This window comes from Pundamilia nyererei, unplaced genomic scaffold, assembly GCF_000239375.1.
Source record: "Pundamilia nyererei isolate P.nyererei 1_Seehausen unplaced genomic scaffold, PunNye1.0 scaffold00328, whole genome shotgun sequence".
Taxonomy (NCBI): Eukaryota; Metazoa; Chordata; class Actinopteri; order Cichliformes; family Cichlidae; genus Pundamilia; species Pundamilia nyererei.
Genome location: NW_005187729.1, coordinates 105,896 through 116,715, shown reverse-complemented (window position 1 = coordinate 116,715; position 10,820 = coordinate 105,896). Strand labels below are relative to the sequence as shown.

General features: G+C 42.2%; 1 protein-coding gene across 1 annotated transcript in view; it reads left to right on the top strand.

Annotated features, from left to right (window-relative positions):
• cacna1ab (calcium channel, voltage-dependent, P/Q type, alpha 1A subunit, b) overlaps positions 1-10,814 on the top strand; it is a 192,172-nt gene extending 181,358 nt beyond the window's left edge. The window contains exons 50-53 of the mRNA XM_013915592.1: positions 421-456; positions 4,327-4,525; positions 8,496-8,734; positions 9,908-10,814. Of these exons, the coding sequence (XP_013771046.1) occupies positions 421-456; positions 4,327-4,525; positions 8,496-8,734; positions 9,908-10,636 (1,203 nt within the window). The 3' untranslated portion in view covers positions 10,637-10,814. The remainder of the gene's footprint in view (positions 1-420; positions 457-4,326; positions 4,526-8,495; positions 8,735-9,907) is intronic.
• Positions 10,815-10,820: the final 6 nt, after the last annotated feature.

Sequence of the window (10,820 nt, the reverse complement as noted above, 5' to 3'; positions counted from 1 at the left end):
GGATGTCCTCTGTCTCCTCTTGCTCGCCCGCAGATCTCTTGGCTCTGATGCGTGCTGCGCGCTAGACATCCTGAAATTAACTGAACTCTCTCTTTCTCTCTTTCTCCTGTCTCTGCACCCCAACTCCTCCTTCATTTCTTCCTTTATATCATTTTATTGTATTTCATTTTTCATCCTCCTGTGTTTTTGTCCGACATCCTCATCTGTCCTCTTCAAAAAACAAATCCTCTCTTTCTCTCCTCCACAAATCACTGTCTTATCCTGTTATCGATTTCTCTCTCTCTCCATCCTTTTTTCTCCTCGGGTCCTGGTGGCTATGCTACGTCGGGCCTGTGCTCTGTGTGCGTGTGTGTGTACGTGCGTGTGCGTGCTACACTGCTCTGCTATACGTTATCATCTCTGTGTTCGCCTGCTCTGCAGCGGAGGAGACACAGGCCTCGCGGAAATAACCTCAGTGTATGTACCTCTTGCTCTATCTCCATCTACCCTCTCCCCCGCTCGTTTCCTCTGTCCCTCTCTGCCGGTCTGTCTTTCCAAACTGGATCTGCAGCAGATTGTAGTTTTGCTGGTCATTTCGCCCCACATCAGGTGCCATATGGGTAGAGCTGAACAGCAGTGAAACAGTTCGACTCGCCATTCGGTGTCAAAGAAACTGCCCCTGCCCTGGTATTCAGGGCAGGGGCAGTTTCTTTGACACCGAATGGCGAGTCGAACTCCTTTTCATTTTAGCAAAATTTTCAGCACTCTGTGTGGCCGACATTTGTTCTTCAACAGCCATTCAGAGTGTTCACGGGCCATGATTGAGTTTTCAATCAAACACTGAGATGGAACCAAGTGGGTCAGTCGGTTGAATGGAAATTCAAAACCTCTTCTGCTCATTCACCAAATATTCCAGTGTTTCCAGAGTGGCTGCACACTCAAGTGTTCTGAGCAAAGGGTATTCATCTCTTGGACAGAAACTCAGCGATTTTCCCAAATTTCAGATAAATCAAACGTCTATCTAGTTTTCAAAAGCCACCATTTTAAGTGCTGTGCCACACTTTTGTGTTCATGTCTGTAGACACAATATGAAAGTCAGCATCAAGCAGGAATTTTATGCCTTTTTAAAAGAAATCTCTGTGTTGTCTGCATATAGTCTTTTGTGGTAATGGGTTGTGTTCTCCTTCATTGATGCACCTTTAGAAAAAGTCAACCTCTATTACATTAATGCAGTGAACCCCACCCATCTGGCACTCGAGCCTCTTTGATTCAGCTTTGACCTAATTGTCACTGTTCAGATCTACTTTGATCAGGCCTTCTCCTCTGTCTTCCTCTTCTGTCGGCTTTTCTTTGAGCTATCTGAGTCTCTCTTTTTCTTCTTCCTTTTTCTCTCTCGAGTTTGCTCATGTTGAGCTCGCTCTGCGCTCCATTGTTTTCACTCCCTGTGAGAGTTTCACAGGAGTTCAGCTCGTACGCAGCGTCTGTGTGTGCTCGTCTGTGTGTGTCTATTACCTGTGCATTTAAATCCTTTGCATCACTGCAGACCGGGTCAACAGTGTATGATGAAAAGCATGGACTGCCCTGATATGTGACTGTTGGCCAGTACCGGGGATAGGCAGGGTGCCGGCATGTCATTACTCATGCATGACGTGGCAAAGTCTCACTGTGGATGCGAGAGAAAGTGGTGTGCCAATGAGGCAAGGCGTTGCTTTAGTCAAAGCCAGATTTTCAGTAGCATAAAAGGTGGCATGAAAGGCAGAGTGTGATGCTCATGATGTAGCTGCGTTGTGTTCAGCACCTTACATTAAGTTGCTTTCAATTCAAAATTAACAGTATAACTAGGGATGAAACAAAAATGAAAAACTGGATGAAACCTGCCTGATGAGGCGTTAATGGACTAGTGTACTGAGAGCTTGGATGTCTACAAGAATGTGAGTCAACTGCTCTCAAAAGGTATACAATAAGACCACAAAAGAGACTGATAAACTAACTAAAAACCAGGGAAGACTAGTCAAATCTGGCAAGTCGGATCGGTAGTGACTAAATATTGTTATTCTAGCCAAAAAAGTACCATCTCACAAAAACACACTCCAGTGCTGATTGTTCTCAGTCAGAATTTTCAGAACATTCCCTAAAACTCTGCTTTGACAGTCTGACTCTTGGGACATATTCTTGGGGAACAACCTTTTAAATTAAAAGAAAAAAGACAGATATACTCCTGATCATGCTCCTCACCTAATGTGCCGTCTTCAGATTTGGACACAGCTGGACTCTTCCACTCAAAAGTTCTGTTTGGTCTCTGGATTATAGCCAGAAATCTTGCTCTCACAAAGGGTGGAGCTCCTCTACGTCGAGGGTGGGTCAGTTTGACACAGAGTTTGATCCTCTCTGTGAAACTTGAAGATCCATGTTGAAAACAATGAAAGTGGCAGCAGGTAAAGTTTCTGCGATTTATGGCAACTTTTTGATATTAGCTTTGGCCTTTGTAGTGTCCAAATAATGGGGGAAAAGAATATAACTTTGTAAATATCTAATGGTTTTTAATGATATTTATTTATTCTTCAATAAAACATTACTTTACAAAATGCTTTTTTGTCAAACTCATAAATTTAAAATGGAGAAATGAGGCTTTTTGTCAAAATAAACTATTCGAAGTCCGACACAAGTTTTTCTCTGTGTGTGTGTGTGTGTGTGTGTGTGTGTGTGTGTGTGTGTGTGTGTGTGTGTGTGTGTGTGTGAGGGTGTGGGTGGATTAAGGGTGTACACATTTCTGTACTGCCAGCTACTCAGAGAACATGCATGGCTTGTGTACAGACTGCTGTAAGTGGTGACATTCGTCTCAGGGCGGAGAATCCTCCTGTGTTTGTCTTTGTCTGGCCTGCTGCTTGCAGACTGACCTGCTTTATCATCGAGTTAATGTGAGGCTTTGTGGGGGTTCACAGTGTGGGCAGGGTCTTTTTCCTGATCAGAGAAGCCTGACAATGAACCCAGCAGGAAAATCATGTAGAACTGGTCCCAGTATATATGTTGTAGGTCACATTTCAGCTGTGAGTAGATGAGATGAGTAGATGAGCCTTCATGGTGAGCAGGAAGTAAATCACATCACCAGCTCACTTTTGATATTTGTTTATTATTTTGTTTATTCAAACAGACAGTGGACAGTGAAACATTTTGTCTCGTAGTTTTTTTAGTGTAGGATTTTCCTGTTGAGTTCTTGAAGAGCTTTTGCTCTGGCTCAGAGCGCCTAGAATGATGGATTGTCTTATCCGCAGAGTGTCCATATTTGATTTATATTCGATCATACTTAGAAAGTATGCATGTAGTGAGAAAAAAGATCAGTCTTTGAATAAGATGTAACCCTTGCTGCTCTATTGTCAGATTGGCGTAATGTTTTCTTCCCACACCATTTTTGCATCATTCTCATTAATGATGAGGACTAAGGCTCTCCTTACCATGTGTTTCATACCTCTGGCATGACATTTATGTCATCCAGCTAATTAAAATATGCCAGTTTGAAAAGCAAAAGTTACATAAAATCTGTTCTTTTTCATGGCTATAAATACATGGCAAATATACACATTTTTTAAGAAATTCCAAGTAATGTGGAATTTTCAGTTTTGCATTTTGTGTTTTTAATTATAAATCAAACCATAAAAAGACTGTCTGGTATCTCAACCCGAGTTTCATGTAAATGAAATATGGCTGCTGTGGGGAGAAGCGCAATATAGCTCCTCTGTGCATGTGAGGCATGGTTTCTAAAGCTCAACCTCATGCTTGTTCTCTGCCGCGCTACCCTTTTCTCCTCTCCCTGTGAGTTCCCTGTTTATATCTGTGCGTTTCATATCACCATATTTTGGTGAAGAGGCATGGTGTCACATGTTGTTTCATACTTAGACTTAATACTAAGGGATTTCAGGTCCTTTCCTTCAAGTTACATGAATGCTAATGCCGTTAGCTGGGGTCAGATTAGGCTATTCAGAAATCATATTTAGATCTGTATAGGTCACCACACACTACAGCACACAAGCCAAATATTCATATTATCAAATCAAACTGCACCTTCTGAAATCCTGAATTGCCATTTTGTTCTGAACCACCACGCATCTAAATCAAGAGTTGGCATTGGATCATAAAGCACTTATACGCCCAATACCATAATGTTATATACTCAGCAAAAGTCACTGAAGTGACTGGTGTCCTTCTCAGACATGAGGACTCCACTCCAGCAGTCCAAGGCCTTAAATCTCACTTCTTTTTATCTTTCTCTCCCCTACCTTATGATTTCTCTATCTGCCTCTATCTCCCTCTTCTGTATTTTCTTCTACTCTGCCTCCTTTGTCCTCGCAGACCATTACTGACACAAGTCCGATGCGTCGCTCCACGTCCAGCCTAGTTCATGGGCGTACAGGCAGGGGCGTGAGGCTGGACGACTACTCGCTGGAGAGGGTGGTGTCTGAGGAGGGGAGACATGGAGGACGCAGGCACAGGGACAGAAGCCACCGCACCTCGCAGCGCTCCCTGACCAGATACACCGACGCGGACACGGGTGAGTAACTCAGAATGGTTATTTCCTTTGAAATCAGACCAACATCTGCACCAGTGTTCAGTTCACCAAAGAAAGATGAGCCATAAATCTCAGTGTGAGAGCAGTGCATCGTCTGCGTACAGATGGTGTGGCTAAGCTGACTGGTGTTTTGATTGCTGTGGTCAGACTGTCATGTTTAACACCATGAGAAGATCCCTAAAACTGTAACTTTCCATATTTGAGGGCTAGTGTTAAAATTAAATAATGTAAATTGGTTGTACAATTGGCATCACGGACAATCACAAATATAGGGCAAGTTTGTTGTGGCTGTTCATGAGCATTTGACTTATTTGTTGATTTAACTTTGCTTTTATATGAAAAAAAACTGTGGCTTGGAAATAAGTAGACAAAATCATAAGACTTCACAGTTAATTTGGAAAATATGTTATTGTCATTTCATTCAAGCACAGGTTGTGCTTTGGAAGAAAGGAGTTTTCTCATGTCACCAAGTCTCTTTACACAAGGAGAAACTTAAGTCTTGCTAACAGGCTACCATTTGTATTAGTATGTGGCATTTTATGCTAAGCTATACTACATCATAGATGGTTTAGCTGAAAAATAGAAAATTCTACCTCGCATGCTAAACTTTAGCATGTTAGCCATGTTAGCATAAGAAACGTTTGTTTGACCAGTAGACTGAATAAAAAAAAAATACCCATTGGTTTGTGATTTGTGACACTATGAGAAATCAATTATTATTTAAGGCTGTCATTGATGTAACAATATTTGTTAGTAACATTAGCTTGGTTAGCAAGATGTATTCAGAGACTAGGTGCTTATTAATGTTGACATACAAATAATGTATTAGAATATCTACTCAAAAAAATTGTAACATAGACTTCTTGTAATATATATGCTAGTACACATAACCACAACTGCAAAATAAGTGAGTTAAAAATAGGGCTGAACGATTATGGAAAATAATCTAATTGCGATTTTTTGCCCCAATATTGCGATTGCGATGCGATATGCGATTATTTTTTAAGGTCTTTGTCTTCTGTATTATTAAACAAAGACAAGCAATACATCATATAGTATGGCCAATACTATATTACATTAATTTTAAACTGTTCTTTCCTGGAAGACAGACCTCTGTTATGATGCATGAATTGATGACTGACATTTTTATTTAACTTCTTCAATCACAACAGTATATTTGAACATACACAATAGTTTATTTTTAGTTTACAAACATCTGAGCATAAAGTGCTGACAAGGAACCCTGGTGTAAACATTACAATGAAAGTCAGTACAATGTGCAGATTGCAGAAATATACATAAAAAAAATCAGTGGCTTTACCACACTCAGTTTTTCGACATCTGTGAACTACTAGACAGTCATTCAATTAAAAAATAATATTAAATAAATAAAACTAATAAATAAAAAATACACACATCTTACTGATCTCTGCAGTCAGTAACATTACACATAAAGTGCAAACATAATAGCAATTGTATAAACACACACACAAACGGTCTAGTCTTCTGATTAGCGTCTCGGTGGAGTTTAATAAACTCGGCCGTCTGCTTCTTGCTATCTAAAATATAACCAGGCACTGGTGTAAATTCTCGACTGTCTCATACTTCTGTTTAATAAGTTTTCTGTTTGACGTTTAGTCAGCTGTGTGAAAACCAAGGAGGAACCCACCCGGGGGATTAATAAAGTTTTATTTTATCTAATCTAATAACTTTAATCTCAGCCAAACCGATTTACTCACGAACAAACAAAACACTGAAAAAAGCCCAACAATAACATTTTTAGGTTGTCTAAGTGACTTATATATTACGTTTAACCCGAGCAGCGAAACTCCGCGGTGATCTGAAAATGATGTGCCGGGAGTTGTGCCGTTCTCGGCCGCATCAGTAACCCTCGAGCTCCCGGCTAGCTGTCGAGCTGGTGGGTAGCAGACGCCTCTGAAAACGTCGAAGCACTTTTGCAAATATGGGATATCTTGATAAACCAAGCAGATATTTGATGTTTACACAACGACTTTCTTGCCTGAAAATATGTTAAAAGTTTATTTTGTGACCCAGAAAGATTAGTATGAGTAATTTTAAAACTTAGTAGCGGCCGCCATTGCTGGAAACTGGAGTTTGGCTGGGCCGCGCTATGAATTCTGGGATATGGTAGGCCACGAAGGACACACCCGACCCATCCTTCAAATTCGGGGAAAAGGAGGACGCATTTGTCGGCTACATTCGGAGGAGTCTACGAATTTGGACAGCCTTCGGCGCGTCGCTGTGACGTAATCGGTCTACAAATGCGGCCTCAGGAGGATGCAGCCCATGAATTTGGACATGTCCAGAGTATAATCGCAGCCTTTGCGGTTAGAAAATTGCACTTGATCATGTCGCGATATTATCGCAAATGTGATATATCGTTCAGCCCTAGTTAAAAATGCTACAAAAGACACATAAGCAGTCAAAGCTCAGTTCAGCTAAGCTAGCTGCCTATCACTTAGAAGAATACTTTAGGACTCACGGCAACCTTAACATAGTTGTGGTCAAGGGGGAGTAGCTATAGAAATCAAAAGTGGGTTTTTTTTGTACCAGGCTATAAACATGCTTCTTCCTTCTCTAAAGTTAAGGACTGGAAGGTCATAGGAATTGATTTAGATTCAAATGGATATTTTAAAATTAAACATTAGCCTCAAGTTTGATGTTGTTTTCATCTAACTTATTACATTTTTAAGGACCAAAACATGTCCAAAAATTTATTACAACTGTGTGCAATGGATTTGTAATCTTGCTGCCTTTGACTTCAACAAGGGTGACCATGTCTGCAACTACCTGCCATCTTCAAATTAACATTTTTGCATCAGAAAGCTGTTGCCTTCTACATGCACAGAAATTTACATTAACTGCTTACATTCAGAGCCAAACCTCATAAATTTGAAACAGAAATTCAGAAATTCTTCCACAAATAGTGACCTAGTTGCTAGGTCCATTATTGGGCAATGGTTTAATTGCAAATTGACTCAGCAACCTTGCCTTTATAAAGGAATAGAACCGAAATACAATCAGCTGAGTCTCCTATTGCAAAGATCATGTGACAGACGTGTTTTGCACATAATTGCGATCCGTTAACACTGCATTTATGCATTAGATGGTAATGGTTTACAAACCTTCACCAATCAGTGGTTCTAGTTAGTCCTAGAAGGACCATAATTGTTTGGAGACAGGTTGTCTCCCACCATGCAACCTGTATAATCACCTCATGATCGAAAGTGGTCACTGAGCGATTCAGAGTAAAGCCCAATGAACCTCTGGGTGACCAGATGGTGACTGCAACTACTTGCAATTGCTTTCTGACAAAATAGTACCTTGATAGTACCTTTTAAGATTGCAACATATGGACATTTAGAAACTTCTACATATAGTACTGCGTGCAGTGTTGTTTGCAGCCAGGTCAAGAGTAATTCAGCAGCAGTTACTCCATTTACCTAAGTCAACATACATTTACAGATCATCATATTCACAAATATTAGTGCAATTCAAATCTTGGCACAGAGAAGTCCTTGAAAAGAATATTGCACAAAGCAGACAGCCCACTTCATCATTAATTGCGAGTCCAAATTGCATGCTTCAGCTGTAAAACTAATGCAACAACGCTGACAGAGTTAACCTCTAAAACCCTTTTATAATTGAAGAGCTCTCTAATCTAATGGAGAATCCTCTGCTCTGCCACATCGATTCTGGAGTGGAGATGTTCTGCATTTGACTGCACAACTGGAGTGGATTTTCTTCTTGCATGTTTTTGCAGTTTTAAGAACTTTAGCTTTACAGTAAACATGGAAAGTTTATTGTGTTAATCAAGTGGATAAAGACTTCTTGAGAATTAAGAATATCTTTGAGTAGAATTTTTGTTAATATGTTCTCAAGGATAATAAAATTATTGGTTTAAATGTAAACTGAGACGTCTCTTTGCCAGGCCTGGGCACAGACCTCAGCACCACCACACAGTCAGGTGATCTGCCGCCCAAGGAGCGCGAGCGGGACCGTGGCCGGACCAAGGACCGTCGTCACCACCATCACCATCACCATCATCACGGCTCTATGGACAAGGAGCGGTACGGCCACGACCGCCACGACTACTCCCACAGGCATCCCCACGACCGTCACTGGTCCCGGTCACCCAGCGAGGGGCCTGACGGACGAGGTCACAGACAGGTGGGCTCCAAAAGCAAAGATTATTGTCAAGGTTCAGCTGTTTAATTTCTTTATAGAATGTCTCATCGGGAGCATTTTGGATTGTTTGAGATTTTCTCTATTTCTGCATAAGCACGAGACACTTTCTCTTGAGCTTCAGTTCACAGACAGATGGCTTGATCTGTTGATTTTTATTTTGGTGGCATTAATAGGACATCAGAAAAGGCCTAATACATGATCCTGTCAGCACCTGGTTTCACAGATAGGATAAGGTCCTTGTGCTGGAATGCAGTAATGTCGGGATGGCCTTTTACTGCTTAAAAGTTACCCAGTCTTCTTTTGTGAGCTCCCAGCCGATCCCTTTGGCCGACCACTCCTGGGGAGGATAATAGTGGTCCTGAAATTCATTCTTTAAAGACAGTGTGTCTAACTGTGGGTTGATGAAATCCAATATCTTCAGAAATAGTTCTGTAACATTTCCAGCCTAATGAACATCAACAACTCACCCTCTTTTGCCCTGAATGATGTACTTCTGCAAATACTTTGAGATGATCAGTTTAAAAAAATAATTACTGGCTAACAGGTTCAGGTACTATTTATTGACAGCCAAGTAACATTGGGAGAGTCAAAGTAGAATATTTCACATTTGCAGGATCTGCTTTTAGGGCTGATATTAAAAACAAAAACTTTTAATTTCATTTTTGCAGAAATATAGAAAAGAGTACACAAAGTCTCAAGCACCAGTGTAAACATGCAATTATAGTATGGTATGACCTGTTTTTGTCTTAGATCTATATTTTGATGTACTTGGATCTTCTTATTATGATTTGAGGACAGTAGTTAATCATTTCACATATATTGTGACCCTTAATCTCCAGTAAGAGTTCACAAAAGGTTATTTCCACACTTCTATTTATGGATATCAATCTCTCTTTTTTCTGTTATGCTTTTTTTTCTTTGTCACCATTTCTCTGTCCATTTTTCTTCAATGTGACATGTGGCTTCTTGATGTCAATTTTTTGCTTCATCACTATGTTTTTGGATGATTTTTAATGGTGTCTATGTATCCATCTTTCTATCCATCTATCTCTCTCTCTTTCTGTCTATCTATCTCACCTCCGTTCTGCTCTATTCTGGTCTCTGTTGTTATTGTTGTGGTGCGTTTTGATTTTCCTTGTTTACATTTTGCTGTAGGGCAGTAGTTCGGTGAGCGGCAGCCCGGTTCCCTCTACCTCGGGGACCAGCACTCCAAGGAGAGGCCGCCGCCAGTTGCCTCAGACCCCTGCAGTCCCACGCCCACATGTCACCTACTCCCCCGCGGTTCGCAAGCCTGGCTATGGCCCCCCAGGGCCAGGTCGCCTGCGTTCACCCTCTCCACGACACTTCTCCCCTCCAGACCATGACAGAGGCTACCACCACCGACCCCCGTCACGCCACGCCTCTCCCCACCACGGGGGCTCTTCATCCCGGCATGGTTCGCCACGCTCCCCTAGGCACCAGTCCCCACGCTCGCCCCTCCACGGCTCACCCAGGTCGCCTCACCGAAGCCGCTGGAGCGGGCCTCCACCCGGGGACAGCCTGGAGTGTGACGGACCCTTCTACGAGAGAGATTATGAGTATGAGCGTCACCACGAGCCTCCCGCCTACGAGCAGAGCCTCTCCCACGGCAACCCTCACCCACATGGAGGAAATCCTCACCCACACCCACGTTCACCTAGGACTGCCCGCCACGGGCCTCCTCCACCCCCTCAACCGCATCCACGCAGGGTACCCAATGGTTACCATTCATCTTCACCTTCCCCACACCGACGGGGAACACCAGGGGTGCCGCCCCACCCACACCACCGGCCTGCCCATGCCAGAGGGCCCCGCAAGGGCCTGCATGAACCTTATAGTGAGACGGATGAGGATGACTGGTGCTAGCAACCATAAAGAGCTTGGGATATGGCAGGAGAGGAGAAGAAGAACAGCAGTCTCCAGTGCTCTGGCCTTGGATATGTAGACTAAAAGAAAAAACAAACAAAAACAAAAAACAAAACAGAGTGGTAGGAGGGGTTGGATACCCTCAAAACCCTCTACCTTCAGCTCTCAGACTATGAACGAGTGG